General features: G+C 36.9%; 1 protein-coding gene across 4 annotated transcripts in view; it reads left to right on the top strand.

Annotated features, from left to right (window-relative positions):
* EGF (epidermal growth factor) overlaps nt 1-7,771 on the top strand; it is a 93,018-nt gene extending 85,247 nt beyond the window's left edge. For 3 of the 4 annotated variants that reach the window (XM_030864327.2, XM_030864326.2, XM_030864325.2), the window contains 4 exons: nt 1,814-1,931; nt 4,717-4,794; nt 6,741; nt 6,804-7,771. In XM_030864327.2, coding sequence (XP_030720187.2) covers nt 1,814-1,931; nt 4,717-4,794; nt 6,741; nt 6,804-7,054 — 448 coding nt within the window. In that variant the 3' untranslated portion in view covers nt 7,055-7,771. The remainder of the gene's footprint in view (nt 1-1,813; nt 1,932-4,716; nt 4,795-6,740; nt 6,742-6,803) is intronic. The other variant, XM_030864328.2, reaches the window with a different exon arrangement.
* Nucleotides 7,772-20,616: the final 12,845 nt, after the last annotated feature.

Genomic DNA, 20,616 nt, shown 5'->3' with positions numbered 1-20,616 from the left:
AGTATTGTACTATTATTACTTCATAAAACTTGTTGGGGACTTCCCTGGCGGTCCAGTGGTTAAGACTTTGCCTTCCAACGCAGGGGATGTGGGTTTGATCCCTGGTCAGGGAGCTAAGATCCCACATGCCTTGCGGCCAAAACACCAAAACATAAAACAGAAGCAATATTGTAACAAATTCAGTAAGAAAGACTTTAAAAAATAAAAATAAAAAAAATAAAACTATTTCTTGGAAGAACCGCTTTGTAAAAAAATCAACAGGAAGTATTATGTCACAAACTATAACTTGCAACTTTGGAACTGTTTATATTAACCGCTTCAATTTTTTTCCTTGATGCTTTTGATTAAAAATAATAACCCACACTATTTCCTGATGGGGTTCCATCTGTCTCATGGAATTCACAGCTCCTGGGATGGGGCTTCCACAGCAGCCCCTACCTTCCTTATTGCCCTTCCTCCGATGGTCAGACAGGCCTGTTTGACTGAGGGTTACATTCCTAGAGCGAATTAAGATGCCATCTGCCCCGAGACAGCAGCACTATTTTGGAATCTTGAGGCTGGCTGGTGGTCTCCCCACCACCTTTCCTTCATTGGTTTCCCTTAAATGGCTGCTCAGTATGTGATGTACCTGTCTCTCTCCCTCTCAAGGCTATGCTTTGAGGACAGGGATCCCACTTTCATGTTAGATCTCCCTCCCTTTCACCCCCTCCCCCAGGGCATGACACCATGCCTTGCATAGACCTGGAAGGAGCCTAGGCTTTGCATCCGTCGACTGAAAAAAAAAAAAAGCACAACGTGAGAGTTATGAGTTAAGTTTATTTGGGGCAAAATGAGGACTATAGCCCGGAAGACGGCATTTCAGATAGCTCTGAGAAACTGCTCCAAAGAGGTAGGGGGCGAGGTCAGTATATATGTGACTTTGGTGAAGGAGGAGTACAGGCAATCAAGCACATATTTTTTGCAGAAGGTTGCCGCTAGTCTCGTGAAGGTTACTGCTGCTCATGAGGGGGAGACGTCAACGTGAAGGATTTTAGTGCTTTGCTAGATACAAGGAGATGCAAGAATTGGGCTCATAAAATCTTTTCCTGAGAATATCTAATTATCTGAAGACCTGTTCTGCCAGTTTTTCGCAGAGCACAGGGCGCCTCATTCCTGATCTCCGCACTGAACTCCTTTCAGTGGGTGTTGAAGGTCAGCAGCTGCTGCAGCTTGTGATATAATCCTTGTAGAGGTAGACGGCAGGTGCCAATATGTAGTTGGCACAGCACTGTGACCCAGCTCCTGGGCTGCCCTTGGTAGCTGTGTGCCTTGGGTTCATCACTACTATCTTCCAATCCCACTGGCTTCACTTGTAAAATGAAGCTAATATAGTGTGTGTCACACAATTGCTGTGGTACTATTTCCGTAGGCACCCCCTCCTCACAAATTCTAAGTCCATTTAGGTAGAGATTTTGTTGTGTTTTTTTCCATTCCTATGTCTCCGGTACTAGGACAGGGCCTAGGATATAGTTAGTACTCAATCGATATGTCCATGAATAAATGAATGAATGAATGCATGGCTTCCCGCCCACCCCATGCCCTCCTACCCCTCGTCACGGTACCTTGGAAAGAGTGAAGCATCATCTGGAAAGTAATGCAGGTAAGGATACCTTAAAACCCAAAGTTAGGCTCCTAGTTTCCTTAATACTTCTTCTGTCCCATGCATTTTAAGTACCAAAATTTCAGTAGCAAAAGTAGTTGTCCTTGACCGTCACTGAGTAGGCTACTGTTTTATTTTGTTTTGAGATTGGCTGATATTTTGGCTCTATGGCAGGACTCAGAAGCTGCTATCGAAAAATCCGAAGAATCCTTATGAAGAGTCGAGCAGAGATGCGAGCAGTACCAGGCCTGCAGATGAGGAGGCTGGGATGTCCTCTTACCCCCAGCCTTGGGTAATGTGACCACAGTACATGAAGCAAGAAATTAAATACATGAAGCAAGAAATGTAAAGCAATAAAGCTTTACGTTAATCCCAGTTCATTTTTTTTTCTCATTCTTCACTGAGTTCAGAGAGACTGGAATCTATTATAGCTTCCAGCTGGTGTTAATGTTACCTAACACCACAAGAAGTGGGAGGTCCTGGGTGGGCAGTGAGGGTGGGGGAACTGTGTCCTAAATTAAAGTAATCAGATAAGCTAAACTAGTGCCATAATGTAATGCACGAGACATTTATGGGATCTTTTTTCTAGCATGTACTTGCTTGCTATAACTTAGCTTTTTATGTGTTTGTGGAAAGTCTTTCCCCATTTTTCGGCGATCCCTTTCAGATGGATGCCTTAAAAACCCAGGATTATGCTCCTAATTTTGTTAAAATTTCTTTTCTCACACACATATTAAGTCCTTAAACTTCAGCAGCAAAACAGTTGCCAGATTTAGCCAATAAAAATACAGGACACCTAGTTAAATTCATGCTAATACTGAAAGTTCAATTTTAAATTCAAATTTTACTGGGTATCCTGTATTTTATCTGGCAGCCCTGTATATTTTCCAAAAAGCATAGTAACTGCGAAGTTCAAAATGCTTCATAGATCATCCACTTCAGTAATTGATCTTAGAACACTAGAGGGCAGACTTGGGACAGGCTCTCTTGAAATTGCTGGAATTTCCATTTTCAGAATCCCGTCAGAGATAATCTGACTGGTTCCGTGTGTGTGTGTGTGTGTGTGTGTGTGTGTGTGTGTGTGTGTGTTGTTGGTATCATTTGTGGTATATGTTGTGGAAGAGGCTGGACTATATGGCAGGTCCGTGGGGAATTGAAACCTGTGGGCACATAGGGAAAAGGCTGTTAGGGAGAGGTTGTCAAGGGGCAAAGGCATCATTTGGGATCCTTCCCACACCACTTCTCCCACTCCCCAGCCTCTACTTCATGTGCATTTCAGAGAACAGCTTTCCTGTGGCTATGCTTTTGACTTAACAAGTGACCATCTGTCTCTGCTTGTTGTAGGCATTCAGCGTATACTTATTTTTTGGTGGAACTTGAGTACAGAAATACAATAAGAAATGTGAATTCTGGCTTTACTCTTCTAACCAGTTGGCTAATTTTCAGCAAGTCACTGAACCCTTGTTTCTTCATCAGGACTCCAAGGCGTTTGGATTACATGAGCTCTAAGATCCCCCCTGTCTCTGGAGAGTCCCTAAGTGTGTGGTTCTGGGTGGACTTAGTTATAGAATGTCCTCAGTTCTTTGAAACTTCATGACTCTTTAATTTTCCAGATCTCATTGTCAGCCTGTATGGTACTTCCTTCAGGTTTTGGGTAGCAAGTTTAGTTCCTCTTATTTAAATCATGGGAGAGAAGGAGAAACACAATCTGTATCTTATTTCTTAAAAAATCAAAAACACTTGCTGCTGTCACGAGCAGCATGCTGTCTCAGGGCTGTGGTGAGAGGCTCAGTCTCCCAGCCGTCAGATCTGTCATTGACACCAACTGCTGCTGCAGATATCGGTGCGAGTGGGAGAGAGCCGAGCACCCAAGCTAGGAGGAGAAGCAGCAGAAACAAATTTGGTTCCATCAGCTGCCTTCCCCAACCCAGGCCAGAATCCTGGAACCTATGTTCTTCTGGCAGAGGGGCATGTGGTTGGAAAACTGGCAGTGCAGTGGGCTGGATTTTAACTTGAGCCAGAAAAATGGGCCTGTGCCCATAAACAGTGGGTCATGGATTAGTTTTGCAATGAGTTACTTTGGGAGACCATCAGTGAGGAAGAGGTGGAGAAGGGTGATTAGTGTTGTGGAAAATAAGAAAATGAAAACATGTTCAGGGGATCCACCATTCTCTCACCAACATTTCTCTCCTTAATCGACTCTACTCATTTTTATTCCTATACTTTTCTCAAGGAGAAATATGACCAAGGAGATTTTTTTCTATTCTCTCTTCCTCATTGTATTTCTCAGCTATGGGCTCTTTATGTGGACGGTACGTTTCTGAACCAGTAGAGCATTGGTTCAGAACCTTGGGGCAGTCTCTCTGCTGGGTTACTGATTGGCAAGGAAGGACTTCCCCAAACTGCATCCTTCATCCTGGGGCATGGGGTCACTTCTTTTCTCTCCTTTTATCTTTGATCTGCTTTAATCTCTAATCTATCTGGTGTGAATGTGAGCCAGTGAACTCTGGTTAGCCTGCATTGCAAGTGCCCAATCGAATGTGGACAGTACAAACAATGACAAAAATAATCATTTTGTTGACCGAAGAGAAATAATGTTGTTTTCTGAGCCTGCCTTTTAGAATTCTGGTTCCCAAGCTGTTCAAGCATGAAAAGACATTTCATGGATCCCTGCAAAATAGTAGTTGCATTATTAGTTCTTATTACCCACTAATGAGCCCAAATTATTCAGAACTTGATAGCATGTTTAAGTGAATTTTCCTAATTAAGCACACACACATATTTGAAAAGTTGGAGCACATACATGTGCGAGATATTATTTGTCTGGCCTGTGGGCAATGCTTAGAACACTTGTGGATTCATGTATGGGTACTGCTAGTTGCTTTAATAGAGAGTAACAGAAGCTTTCTAACTGAAAACTGAATCTTTCATTAGCCAGAGAGACAAATTTGACAGGGCCTTTCTTTTGGCTTTTACCTTCTATAAGGTGGACATGAAGCCATAGATTTTATTTAACGTATGTTGAGATAATTTATGGATTTTAACAATGTCCTCTCTCTCCCTTTTATTTGCTGCAGTTTGTGGTTATAAAGGAACATCAAAACTTCAGCAATGGGAGTCAACCTGTAGCCCTCAAGGACGGCCTTGTGGCAGATGTTGGCCAGTTTTCTTCCCTGGAGCCTGGTGAATGATTATCTTTCCCTGGATCGTGAATGTTTCCCTGAATGTGAAAAGTCTCATCTACACACAGAAACAGTGAATAGTGAAATTGTATAAGCTGTGTGAGCAGCTGGCTGTATTGGAATGCCATAGAACTTTAGAGAAATATGTTTAGACTAGATTCCTGTTTACCTGAGGTTACCACGTTCACTCAAAACTCTGGTCACATAGCAGTCTGCTAGGTCCCCTTAAGCAAGCACACAACGAGTCACTCCTTATTTTGATTTAGGTTGGGTTTTGAGGTCATTCTTGGGGTTCGGGATCTGTACGGGCAGCTGTAGGCATGGTTCCAGTGAAATTGCAAGTGGCTCCAAGAAAACGTGTTCCATGTTTTGGAAGGAAGGATGCTTGTGAATTTAAGTTGATCTGGGGGTTCTCCTAGGGATTTGGGAGCTACCCCTCAACCAGATGCCTGGCCGTCTGTGAAATCCAGCCAGACCCCTGCGACAGGGGCTGTAAAATCAACCCACATTTTCAGGCTGTTTTGGAACTCAATCTGCTTCCGGTAGAAATGGAGTTACGTATGATTCGACATAATACTTTTGTCAAGAGTTGTATTAAGATAAATTTCTTGGGCTTGGGTCTCAGATATCGTAGTTGTATTTCCTAACTCAGAGGATGAGGTTGAATGTGCTTTTTGTATCATAAACCTTCAGAAAGGTTCAGAGAAACTTTCAGCCGACAAAACCAGTTCCTCTGCTAATGAGAGGTGCTTCAGCCCCACTTACACTTTCTGATATTTGTCCTTCATAAATATGCCATAAATTATGTCCTTCATAAATATTGTCCTTCATAAATATGCTTATTACCATTCTCTTCTCCTCAGACTTCCTCGTAGAGAGAACATAGGCTTCTTGTTTTGAAAAACTCACTCCAAATCCCCCTCTCATACATGTGTTGCCACGTAACCCAGATTCAGTATAACTTTCTTTCCTAATTTGAGGAAGGCTCTGGATATTAAGGTATACTTCAGAATTGAATATTAAAACTACAATAAATATTATATATATATGTATATATATCATTACAAGTGTTGTTAATCGGGATAATGAAAACATTTAGCATTTTCAAATGTTGCGTGGTTTTTTGTTGTTATTAGTAGCATTTTTTGAATGTAATGGAATATCTTGTTTTACATAGTACTTTTTCTTGAGGAGCTAAAAGCAAATAATTCTTCGCTATGAAAATAATCTCCTTTAGAGGTATATATAATATAATTTTGTAAGATATTCAGTAGCACAATTAAAAGAGTATGGTTAAACTCAGACAAGAACTAAGGACTCAGCTGAATACTCAGGAATAAATTAGAATCTCTCTCTTTTTACTCATTCTATTGCAAACAGTTTTTGACCAAGTCTCTATGAGCTACTCATAATACCTGTCTCCCAATATGAGTGATCATATCCCCAGTCATGTCCAGCCATCTCATAAATGCCTGTTGTGAAAGTGCATGTGGAGATTGGAGGTGGGGAGGTAGAGTGGGAAATGAGATAAAAGATCAAGATTGGTTCTGAGCCAATTCTTTCTCTACCCTGGAAAACCCATTAAGCCACAGGCTATACTAGTGGTGCCCCCACAGAACCATATTCATTGACCTCAGCCAACATCAACTGGTGCAAGTTAAGTGCAGAGTATCATGCTAGGGGATAGGAATGCAAGTGCATTTAAAACCCGAGCTCTGTTCTCAAGTCATTTATGGGCCAAATGGGGACAGTGGAGGTACACAGAGAAAGCTAAGTAGCCATGTCAGGTAGCACAGTCCTTTGAATCGTCTTACTAACCAAAACTATTTTAAATTTTTAAAAATTGGGTCCAGAATGGTTTGAAAATGGGTTCATTTGTGTCTCATATTTCAGGTCTACTCTCCAGCCACTACTATTAGGGTCTGTCTTGCTGGACATTGTGAGTGATGTGAATACTGAAATGTCTTTTTTCTCTTGTATAGGGTCATTGCAACCAACATCATGGAGAAAGGAGCCCCAGATGTATATGGGCACAGAACAAGGATGCTGTGTTTCATCATCCAGTGATAAAGGCTCTAGTCACCAGAGAATGAAGTGTAGCTTTCATCTCCCCTCCTATGGGGCATGGCCCATTGCTGGGGGAGTTGAGAAGTCCCATTCTCTCCCATCAGCTTACCCATTATGGCAACAAAGAGCTCCGGATCCACCACACCAAATGGAGCTGACTCAGTGAAAGCTGGAATTAAAAGTAAGATCAAGAGGAACAAACTGTATTGATGGATAGTCATACTTCATTTCAAAAAGTAGAGGAAAAAATACAGATTTTCATTCTACAATCTCTACAACTAATCACCTACTCAGCGTCGGAGACAAATACGTATTGTGCTTTTGCTTCTTCCTTCAAGCAGTCTCACTGCAGATTTTCAAGTAAAAGTGACCTGGAGAATCACTGGGTAACTCATTAGAAACTAAAATGGGGAAAGTAGTGCTTTGTAAACTGTGTTGTCTTCAATATTCAATACAGACAGGTTTTTTTTTTTTCCTGCAGCCCCAGAAGATATTTGGGGTTAAAACAATCAATCATACAGGTTGGGTCAGGTATAAAGTAATTTCTCTTATCTGGACAGAACATTTAGCTAAATTTTATGAAATGGTTAGAATATTAAAATTATTGTTATTGATATAATACATTGGTAGGCATTTACCTTATCATTGGTGTGGTCCATGCTGGGAATTTTGCAGAATGAATTTTGATAAATTAATGAAAAATGTACTAACTTAGAACCTGATTTCTTCTGAATTGGATGGCTTATTTTTTCTTTAAAAACCTTTGAATGAAAACATTTAATTTTTAAAACATTACCCAAGAGACTTCTGTGTTGCTGACATTACTATTCTTTCCCCCACATATTTTTTTCTCTAGTGAAAATGGTAAATTCTCCATTTGTATGTTTGCACAGAATTTTTACTTATTTTCAACATATGAGATTGTAAGCAAATTGCCTGATTTATTTTAATTTTGGACAGCAATCAATTTCTTCTACTTATTTAAATAAAATCAGCATAAACATTTTATCGTACACCTGGTTAAGTAATAAATTATAGTTTAAGGGGATGTTAGAGTTGAAGCAAAGTGATTTTCTAAGCTTGCTATTGTTACTTTACAAAAAAAATCATATTTGAAATCTTTCTAACGTTATAAAGTAGATTTTCACAAAGTGTTCCAATTAAATATCATTCTTGCAGCCAAGACATTGTTACTACAAATTACACAACCTAATACTGTAACTGGATTGTTTGGGTCTTTGGATTATTCAGTTTATGCATAAACTAGTCCTTTTGCTTATCTTTTCTTTCCTTTCTCTTGAACTCCTTGGACTTTGGTTACACCAGAAGTCAGCATGAAAAGGCGTTGAAGCCCATTTCAAGTAGATACTTCTTAGAAGTTTTGGTAAAGATGTTGTGGCGGAGTTAATTCAGATTTTTCTGTCTTCAGTTTTGCTTTAATTGGTAGTTGATAACCTGGAGGATCAGAAGATCTGTCTTTTGTTTCTAATGAGTGAACTGACCTCAGGAAAAATGCAGTCATAATTCTCCCAATGATGGGAAAATTATATTTGTTAAGTGTGAATATTTCTTCTTCTTCCAGAAGTGAACATTTTGGAAGCTTTAAGTGTTTAGATTACATTTTTGTATTTTGGCACCTCGTTTAGGATTCCAGTGATAACATGAGACCACAATAGCCCATAACATACCATTATCTTTGAACCGTTATCTTCAAGCTGGGCAGTGAATCTGATACCTCATAAACTAGGACCCTGTGTCCTTGATCAGGACCTAACACTGTCTCCCTGGTCAAAGTAGAGAGAAAACACACTTTGTGTCCTTAGCAAGTCACCCTGAAAGAGAATTTTCCTTTGCTGAGGCTCCCACGTCTCTACCAGAAATATCCTCCTTTAAGAATCTATTTTTTTTAAAAGAGCATTTTCATCTAAGATATTCAGTTTGGAAAAAATGCAAATCAAATATTTTTATTTCCTAAATCTCATGGTCTCCTTGTGCACAATGCCTGATTGTGATCCTATTGGACTAAACGTCACCTGCTACATAACATGAGCATTCTGCCCTCTTTTCTAGCACCTAATAGAGGGCTTAGCATACTCTATTCTTTTGAAATTGTATGGTTCCAGTTCCACCTATTAACCTTGATTTCCAACTGATATCCTCTTCATGTGAATAAATGATTATCGTGTGATCACTGAAAATGTGTTAAAAACACTAAATAAATTATTTAAAAACATACAAACAAACCAACAAAAAGGCTGGGAGAAAGGGAAAATATCGAGGTAATTTAAGCAGCTGTGACAGGCAAGATTTTGTTGTTGTTGTTTACTTTTTCTTTCTTCTTTTTTTTAAATCCTTAAATGAGAAACCCTCTCTGCATTGTTTCCTCCTGAGCTGTTTTCACTCCAGACACGCCTGAAGCAGAGTTCTTTCCCGTTTGGAACTTGACAGGGTTTCTGTCGCTAGTAGCATATGCTTACAACAACATAGGAAAATAATGTGATGGACGTGGATCCTTAGTTAATCACTCACATATCTGAACCAGAGACTGTAGGAAGCACATAAATTACCAAACAGGAAAATTTCCTAGCTGGTGGTCATTTCCTATTTTTTCTCCTCTACAGTGAATATTTGACCCTCTGACATAGTTCAATTTCCATTTCTGGTGGGTCAGAAGGAAAATTATGATGTGCCTGACTCAACAATTAAGCCTTCAGAGTGCATTCTAAACTAAGAGTTGTCAATCCCAGATTGATGCCTGAGTTATTTGGGTTCTTATTTTTCATTTGTACCACTCACCTGCCAAAATAATAAAGTATAGTAAAACTGTATTATTCAGAATTTTAGGGAGTCATTTGAACAGTGAGGCAGGTGCTTGCACCATGGTTTCTTTAGCTCTAAAATGAGGCATCTTTTGTATGAACCAACTTAAAGTAACAGCAACACCAACACAAACTAAGGTTTTATTTCTACCACTGAGGTATTGAGGTAATCAAGGCCTTACTGCTTTAAAAACCAAATATTCTTTTTTAAAAAAAATCAATTTAAGGTAGCACTCTTTCTACCACTCTATGAAACACCCTGCACATAATTACACATTTTCTTGATGACATAAGAACTTCATTACACACCAGGCATAATATAATGCTACAGTTTTGTGACAGTCAGAGCTTCTTTGCCGCTTACAGAGATCCTTAGAACTTGAGTCCAAATACTTTAACCTGTTATTTTTTTATTACTTTTATGAACTTTTAAGCTGTCAGCTCTCATGGCTCTATCAATTACCTTCCATAGATGCTCCTTATCGCTTGCTTCTGTTTTGTAAACTTGGTGTTCAGATTACCAAGCAAGTTAGCACTGTAAGTAAAGTAAGAGTACATGTATAGTACTGAAGGAGAACTTAAGTACATTTCCTGTGTAAAGTACTTGAGTTTTAGCACTTAAACTTTTTTTTAATATAGATTTATTTATCTTTATTTATTTATTTTTGGCTGCGTTGCTGTGTGCGGGCTTTCTCTAGTTGTGGCGAGCGGGCTTCTCATTGCAGTGGCTTCTTTTATTGCAGAGCACGGGCTCTAGGCACGCGGGCTTCAGTAGTTGCGGTGTGCGGGCTTCAGTAGTTGTGGCGCATGGGCTCTAGGGCACGTGGGCTTCAGTAGTTGTGGCACGAGGACTCAGTAGTTGTGGTGCATGGGCTTAGTTGCTCCTTAGCACGTGAAATCTTCCCAGGCCAGGGATCGAACCTGTGTTCCCTGCATTGGCAGGTGGATTCTTAACCACTGCGCCACCAGGGAAGTTGCAGCCCTTAAACTTTTGACATGTTGCATCCTTTTATTTTTTCCTTAATCTTCTCAGCTGCATTCTCAGAGTGCAGATGCATCGATTCCAGATAGAGGAGGTGGTGTGGGTACGTTTAATGACAATACAGAATGTAGTGGTTATGAAGATGGTCTCTGAAGTCAATAAAACTGAATTCAAATCCCATTGTGTCACTTAACTAGCTTTGTTACCTTGTTCAAACTACTTAATCTCTCTCAGCTTCAATTTCCTCATCTGTAGAATGGGGAGAAAAACACTACTGTTGTCAGAGGACTGTTGTGATTTTTACATGAAATAATGCATGTAGAGTACTTAGCATAATGCTTACCATAAAATTAAATGGTATTATTATAGTTATTATTTTGCCCTTTCCTGAGACCACTGTTTTAATAGCATTAATTTACATTATGGTGACCTTGTTTTTTTCCGCTTCTAATCCAGGCAATTTGCACATGAAGATGGGACAAAGAGCAGAACCCTAAACCCCTGGGTCAAAATTTTAAGAGGCATTATGCACAAATATCAAGACAGACTAAATATTCAATTTCATTTTTACATTAAAATCACTACCTTAGACATATACATTGGGACATGTTGGTCATTTATTCATCAAGTTTTATGCATTGGATAAAGAAATTAATGAGAATATTAATTCATGACTATATTAGTATGAGACAACACTGTGCAGCTTATCTGTGCCTTAATAGAACTGGGAAAAACATTTTTTTGTTTTTATCTATGTTTTAAAGGCAGGAAGCTTATAAACAGAAGAGGTCCTTGAGAAACTATAATAAGGCTTCTACTGAAAAATCTCAGATGGTAATTAAATATCGCATGTGTTGTAAGAATAACCCTTTGTATATTATAGTGAGATATTTCTCTAATATTTGTTGACAGCTGCTAAGCCAAGCAGAAATACACTGTAGAATGTCGATATTAGTTTTAAATACTTATTAATTTGTTAGAGCTGGAGACAGCAGCACAAAAGATGTAGGTGGTAGCTTCTAATGATCAGTAAGAAAATGTATAATTAGACTTCCAGAACCACTTGATCTCTGTCAACAGCAACTTTCCAAATTTTTCACTATCATTACCTGCTTTTAGTATTTATACCTGTTGCCTCAATGATAAGGAAATACCATTTCCCCAACGAAATTAAAAGGAGAAATAGACAAATCCACAATTATAGTTGGAGACTTCAAGACTCCTCACTCAGTAACTGACAGAACTAGTACACAGAAAATCAGTAAGGCTATAGAAGACCTGAACAACTCTATCAACCAACTTGATCAACCTGACATTTATAGAACACTCTACCCAATAACAGTAGAATATACCTTATTTTCAAGTGGTCATGGAACATCCATTGAGATAAACTATATTCTGGGCGACAAATTTCCTTAACAATTTTTTAAAAATATACAGTTAACCATTAAATAACATGGAGATTAGGGGCACTGACCCCTCACACAGTCAAAAATCCACATACAACTTCACAGTCATTTCTCTGTATCAACAGTTCTGTATCTGTAAATTCAACCAACCATGAATGATGTAGTAATATAGTAGGCATTTATTGGAAAAAATACTCATATAAGTGGGCCTGTGCAGCTCAAAGCTGTTGTTCAAGGGTCAACTATATATCATACAAAGGATGTCCTATGACTACAAAAAAAATTAAACTTGAAATCAAAGGTAGAAAAATACCAGGAAAATCCCTAAATATTTAAAATTGAACAATACACTTATAAATCACCTATGGCCCAAACAGGAAGTTTCAAGGGAAATTAGAAAATATTTTGAACTAAATTAAACTGAAAACACACACACACACAAATAAATAAATAAAAACTATGGTAATGACTGGGCTGTGATTGAGCTTTTAAACCATTTATACCCAAATCTCATTTAAGCTACCTAGTCCCATAGATGTGGGTATATATGATAGTTTGCACTGGGGTCAAAAAGCCTTTGTATCTGTGTTATTAAAATATTTTTCTCCAGAGTTCTATCATACATTTGCACTGTGCTTTTTATTTTATTTATTTATTTATTCATTCGTTTATTTAATGATTTAGGTCTTTTTATTTTTTATTTAAGTATAATTGCTTTACAATGTTGTGTTAGTTTCAGCTGTAGCATGGTGCTTTGTAATTTAATAAGGATTTTTGTATTCATTATCTTATTCAACCTCATTAATTCTCACACCCAAACTATAAAGTTAGTGGGGCAGATATTCTTTCCATTTTACTTATTCTTAAAGATAATGTCCAAAACTGAAGGAAAGTGAAGATGAATAATAAAATATATTACTAGAGATAAAAACTACTTCATAATGATAAAATGTTCAATTTGCCAGAAATATAATTCTAAAATCATGTACACTTAATATCCTGCTTCAAATATATAAAGCAAAAAATTGACAACTTACAAGAAGTATTGAAGAAAATACTATCACAGTAGGAGATTTTACCATACTACTTTTGGTAGTTAATAAACTTAGGAGACAAATTAGTAAGGATATAGAAGACTTTATAATTTTTCCAATTGGATATATATAGTACACATAGAAATTCATGAACGTTAGTATTTGCTAGTCCATAATGTATCTTCAGCAAGTTTCACAAGACCACATGAATGTGGTGGTATAAACCATATTCTCTGACCATAATGAACTTGAGTTAGAGTTAAATGATAAGTGATAATGAGAGTGCTTGGAAATTACAAAAGCACTCCTAAATAACTTACAGGTGAAAGATGAAACCATAATGGAAATCATAATCATAATGGAACTGAACAATTGTGAAAATTCTGTATACCACAATTTATGGTGTATAACTAAACTGACATTTAGAGGGAATTTTAAACCTTTATATCTTATATAGGAAAAAAGCCTGAAAGTCAGTGAGTTAAGAAGCACCCAAATGAAGAAATTTTTAAAAAGTAGAATAAATCCAAAGAAAGTATAAGCAAAGATATCATAAAAAGCAGAAATTAATGAAATAAAGAAAAAATATAAGAAAATTTAAAAAGCCAAAAGTTAATTGTTTGAAAAAAATTTAACAAATTTATGACAAAATTAATCGGGAAAAAATAATGAACAACTATATAATGTTATGGATGAAAAGAGCATAAAACTATAGACATGGTCATGATTTTAAAAAATAAGAAAATAGTATGAATAACTTTGACAATAAAATTTTAAATTTAGGCCAAATGGACAATTGCCTAGGGAAAAAAAAATCAGCTTACCAAACTTTCAGAGAAAGAAATAGTTTTAAATCCATTAAAGAAATTTAAAAATTTAAAATTCTTCCCACAAGGAAAATACTAAACATTACATATTTGGTAGCTTTGCATTGTATCAACTGGGTAAACTGGAACTGTTTCCCAGAATTTCCTCCTTGTATTTTTTTTTTTTTTTTTTTTTTTTGCGTTACATGGGCCTCTCACTCTTGTGGCCTCTCCAGACGCGCAGGCTCAGTTGCCATGGCTCACGGGCCCAGCCACTCTGCGGCATGTGGGATCTTCCCGGACCGGGGCACGAACCCGTGTCCCCTGCATCGGCAGGCGGACTCTCAACCACTGCGCCACCAGGGAAGCCCCCTTGTATGTTTTTGTGATACAGTTGGTCATCATGGTTAGATGCAGTGAAAGACAGATGCACAGGTGCCAGTGAGTCCTCACTCTTCCCCATAGTGATTGCTGCCAGGTTGCAGATTGTTCTCTCTCTCCCTTATTTGGTGTTAATCTCTTTTTCCTGACTGTTGACCCTGATGCACACCAGTGATCCCAGTTCCACCACTAGACACAGATGCAGACATCTTCCATTGACCTCCCCACCAGCTCTGCTTCAGCTACCACTTGAAAGGTAAGAGTGCCTGGTGCGCAGATTTCTCTGTAAATGTCACCTTATCCATGCATTCCATTGCATCAAGAGTGCTGATCAGTGACTTCTCTGACCGTCCAAATCCCTTCTCTGGATCTTACTTTCCCAGCTCCTCCTGCAATTAGGTAAGATATAATTTCTATAATAACTTCTTTATTCCATATACCTAGTTGTTTGCTTCCTTGATTTAATCTTAACTGACATAACAGTCAAATTCAACCAAATATTCAAGATATAGCTAATTCTTATATTACACAAATACTTCCATAGAATAAAAAAGGAAAATGAGAAGATATGTTGATGGCAAATAAGCATATAAAAAGATGATCCACACAATTTTTAATTTACATTTTAAAACAACAATGAGATACTGCTACACACCTATTAGAATGGCCAGAATCTGGAACATGGACAACACCAAATGCTGGCAAGAATTTAGAACAACAGAAACTCTAATTCATTGCTAGTGGAAATACAAAATGGTACAGCCACTTTGGAAGACAGTTTGACTACTTCTTATAAAACTAAACATACTCTTAGCATAAGATCCAGCAATCAACTTTTTGGTATTTACTTAAAGGAGTTGAAAATTTATGTCCACACGAAAACCTGCACATTGGTGTTTATAACAACTTTATTCATAATTGCCAAAACTTGGAAGCAATCAAGATGTCCTTCCATAGGTGAATGAATAAACTGTGATAATCCAGATAATGGAATATTATTTAGCACTAAAAAGAAATGAGCTATCAGGGGTTAAGGGAGAGACATGAATAGGTGGAACACAGAGGATTTTTAAAGCAGTGAAAATATTCTGATGATACTCTAATGAGGGATACATGTCATACATTTTTCCAAACTGAGAGAATGTACAACACCAAGAGTGAATCTTAAGGTAAGCTGTGGACTTTGGGTGTATATGATGTGTCAGTGTAGTTTCATCAATTGTAACAAATGTACCATTCTGGTGGGGGATATCAATAATGGGGGAGGCTATGCATGTGTGGGGGCAAGAGGCATATGAGATATCCCTGTACCTTCCTCTCAATTTTGCTGTGAACCTAAAACTGCTCTAAAAAAATTAAGTCTTTTTTTTTTAAGGAAAACACTCCCTACCTCATTTTATGGTGTTAATATAACACTTATTTCTAAAGTAGATAAGTATAGCACAAGAAAGAATGATTACAAGCCAAAGTCAATTATGGGTATAGATGTAAAAAGCCTGAACAAAATACTAACAAAAGAATTCAGCAATTTATTTAAAAGACAGCATATCATGACCAAATGGCAATTATATAATAAATGAAAATTTGGTTAAGTATTTAAACCAATAAGTATAACAGTAACAAATAAAAAGAGAAAAAAATAATAAATGCAGAAAAGGTTTTCAATAAAATTTAACATCCATGTATGGCAACAATCTTAGCAAAATACAAAGAAAAGTGAAGTTCCTTAATTTGGTGAAGGAAAATCTGCTAAAATCCCATGGCAAACATTATATTTAATGGTGAAATCTTGAAGATCAGAGTCAAACCAAGGATGCCCTACTAGCATCACTTCCACGCAACATAGCACTAGATGTTGTAGACAGTAATTTGACAGCACCATAATATTCCAAAAATAATGCAATTAAATTTTTTAAATATGTAAAGATTGAAAACAAGGAACTTAAACTCTCATTATTTTAATATGATACAGTTGTTCATAGAGAACACAAAAGAATCTACAGTTAAATTGCAAGAAGTAATACAAAATTATACCTCAGTAATACTAATTAGAAAATATAGTTAAAACACATATTAATTACAATAGTAGTATAAATATGAAGTGACCATGAATAAATCTAACAGGGTCCAAGCTCTGTTGGAGAAAATTTAAAACTTGATGAAAAGATACAAAAGATACCCTAAAGAAGATATACCATGTTCATGGATAGGAGGTCTTAATATATCTCCTCAAACAGATATTTAGATTCAATAACATTTTAATAAAAATTTCATGTTTTTAAAGTAAAACTTGACAAACTGATTCTAAAATTTAAATGGAAAGTTATAAAAGTCTAGCATATCAGAAATTTCCTGCTGTGAATAATTAGAAAATTGCATAAAATACAACAATCTATTTGAAGGCATCAGAGAGCTACTAAGGCAGTGAGAATTTGAAGAGTTAAATCTTGGAGAGAAGGAATGGAAAATGCAAAGAGATGAAACTGACATTTATTGTCACTTTTCTTCTTGAGGCATTTGCCAACTTCTAAACAGAAGACTAAAAGGATAAGAGGAGAATAGCAGTCAAATGAAGAAAGGTTTAACAGAGCTTTCAACAGTTTTATGGGGCTAGGAGAAAAAAATCAGAGTTTAGGGCCTGCCAAAGAGGAGTGGCCCTGATAACCAATGCAAGCTTTCATAAAGGATCTTTGAATGCTACACCCTAGGCAAAAGAGCTAACTAGAAACAGTCCACTGCTTACAAAGAAACACAGATTCAAATTAGCTCATTCCCATATGGGATTAAGAGCTAACTAGAAACAGTCCAGCTCTCACAAAGAAACACAGATTCAAATTAGCTCATTCCCAAATAGGATTAAAGTGATCTTAACTTTAATTTTGCTACAGGCAAAAAGTGAGCCCTATCTATAGGAACATAACATCATTGAAAACCTCTGATTATTTCTTCAATTTTGTATATGCTGTGTCCGGCATTTAATAAAAAATTATTAGGTAACCCAGGAGATAAACGACTGACCAAAAGCCAGGAGAAGAGGAAAAAAGAACTACAGGCAAAATGAACAGATTTATAGGAGATTCAATTACTGAAGTTATTAGACATGGATTTAAAGTTAACTTAGGTTTACATGTTGAAGAATATAAAGGCTGAGAAAAAGGAATTCAGCAAGAATTTGAATCTATTAAAAATAATCAACTGGAAATTACAATAACTGAAATAAAGAACTTAGTAAATGGGTTTAACATATTAGACACAGCTGAAGAGAGAATTAGTGAACTAGAAAATTAGGTCAATAGAAAATATCTATACTGAAACATGAAGAGAAAGAGAAAAAATGAAAAATACAAAAAGCACAATACATGAGACACACAAAAAAACTTCTAACACACACCAAATATATATATTTAATTCCAGAAGGGTTGAAAAGAGAGGATGGGAGTAAAAGCAATATTTGAAGATATAATGTCTGAGAATATTCCAAAACAGATGAAAAATAATAAACCAGATTAAAGAAATGCTACAAAATTAAACAAGATAAATATTTAAAAGCTTAAATACAATGAAAATAACATTTTTAAAGCATTCAGAAATAAGAAACATAATTTCAAAAGACATAACAGAAATGATGTAAGGCAGAAGAAAATAGAATAATATATTTAAAGTGTTGAAAGAAAATAACTAGATTTCTACAGCAAAAAATATTGTTAAAAATGAAGGCAAAATTAAAACTTTAGATAACAAAAACAGAAAATTGGACACCAGAAGACATGCACCAATAGAAATACTAGTAATTTTTCAGACAGAAGTGGAATGATATCAGGTCGAATCATGAAAATATAAGAAAAGGCGGCCAACTGAAAGAGAAAATACGTGGGTAAATTTAAATGAATATAGGCTGTTTATGAAAAGTCAAAAGTTATCCATGAACAACCTAAACGCTCATCAACTGATGAATGGATAAAGATGTTGTATACACACACACACACACACACACACACACACACACACACACTGGAATACTATTCAGCCATATAAAAGAATGATATAATGCCATTTGCAGCAACATGGATAGACCTAGAGATTATCATATTAAGGGAAGTAAGTCAGAAAGAGAAAGATAGGGCTTCCCTGGTGGCGTGGTGGTTGAGAATCCGCCTGCCGATGCAGGGGACGCAGGTTCGTGCCCTGGTCCGGGAGGATCCCACATGCCATGGAGCGGCTAGGCTCGTGAGCCATGGCCGCTGAGCCTGCACGTCCGGAGCCTGTGCTCCGCAACAGGAGAGGCCACAACAGTAAGAGGCCCGCGTACCGCCAAAAACAAAAGAGAGAAAGAGAAATACCATATGATATCACTTACATGTGAAATCTAAAATATGATATAAATAAACTTATTTACAAAAAAAAGTTACCCATGAAGAAGAATTAAATAGGAGGACTTGATCTAGCAGGTATCAGAAATTATTATAAACCTATAGCCACTAAGAAGTGTAGTGTCATTGTAGAAATATAACAACAATGGACAAATGGAATATAAAATACCCATACATGAAAACTTGAAAGATGATAGAGTAGGTAATGCACATCGGTGGGATAAGAATGGAGTATCAGCAAGTACACCTGAGAAAATCAGTTAACTGTGCAGAAAATAATGAAACAGATCCCCACTTTACACATTTACAAAAAAAATCTATCTAAGGTAGAATATAAACTTAAATGTGGAAAGCAAAACTAGAATGCCTTTAGAAACATTTATAGGAGCATATTTTAATAACCTTGGGTTAAAGGAAAATTTCTTAAGACCTCAAAAAGGAAAATATCAATAAATTATCATTAAAATTAAGAACTTTTCTGTTCCTCAAAATACACCACAAAGAGAGTAAAAATACAAGATGTAACTTTGAAAAGAAGTTTGCAATAGATATAACTGACAAAGGATGATATAAACCTAGAATATATACATACTTCCTAAAGGGAACAAGAAAGAAAATGCAGTAGAAAGGCAGACGAGGGAACACAAATATGCCCCCAAAAACCACATGAAGAGGGACTTCCCTGGTGATGCAGTGGTTAAGAATCTGCCTGCCAAAGCAGGGGACACAGGTTCGAGCCCTGGTCTGGGAAGATCCCACATGCCGTGGAGCAACTAAGCCCATGCGCTGCAACTACTGAGCCTGTGCTCTAGAGTCCGTGAGCCACAGCTACTGAGCCCATGTGCCACAACTACTAAAGCCTGCACACCTAGAACCCGTGCTCCTCAACAAGAGAAGCCACTTCAGTGAGAAGCCCGTGCACCACAATGAAGAGTAGCCCAGGCTCGCCGCAACTAGAGAAAGCCCATGGGCAGCAACAAAGACCTAATGTAGCCAAAAATAAAATAAGTAAATAAATTTATACAAAAAACAAAAAAAAAAAACCACATGAAGAAATGATTAATCACATTAGTAATTGGGAAATCCAACCGCAATGAGATATCATTTCACACTCATTGGCAAAAATTTTAAAGTCAGACCTAAGTTTTGGCAAAAAGTGTGGAACAACCAGTGCTCTATGCTGGTGGGGTGTTAATTGGTATCACCATGTTGGCATTACCAAGCAAATTTGAACATTGTTCATATTTTACAACCTAGCAATTCTAATCTGAGGTATATATCCTAGAGAAACTCTTACACCAATAATATATCTCAAGGCACATACAAGAGTGTTTACAATGGCAAAAAAACTGGAGCCCGTATAAATATCTATCAACAGTAACATGATAAGAAATCAGTGTATAGGTTTATTATGGAATACTGTAGAGCAGTTAAGTGAATTATAGCTACGCACATGAAAGTGGATTAATCTGAAAAACAATATTTAAACAGAAAAGAAGAAAAATGTATGTACAAAATAATTCCATTATATAAAGTTATAAGCAGGTAAAGCTAAACAGTATATTGTTTGTGTATGTAGGCTTACATGGTAAACTTATAAAGAAAAGCAAGGGAATCATTGACAAAAAATTCTGAAGGATAGTTTTCTTTGGCACTAAGAGAGGATACCTTTCAGTGATGGGCATCCAAGGCTTCTGAGGTCCTGGTAATGTGCTATCTCTAAGTCTTAGTAGTAGGTACATAGGTATTTCTATTGTTATTATTTCTCCGTAAACTACCCATATATCATAATATAAAAGTGAAAAAAATGTACGTTTCACAGTTGCCAGAAAAAAAAAGGGTGAAAAGAACACAAAAGATATTGTCCCTAAATTTTACTGAGCACTTCATGGATTCCAAAGCAGAATTATTCACATTCCTTGCATTT

Source organism: Globicephala melas, chromosome 5, assembly GCF_963455315.2.
Source record: "Globicephala melas chromosome 5, mGloMel1.2, whole genome shotgun sequence".
NCBI classification, from domain to species: Eukaryota; Metazoa; Chordata; class Mammalia; order Artiodactyla; family Delphinidae; genus Globicephala; species Globicephala melas.
This window is presented reverse-complemented; position numbering and strand designations above follow the sequence as displayed.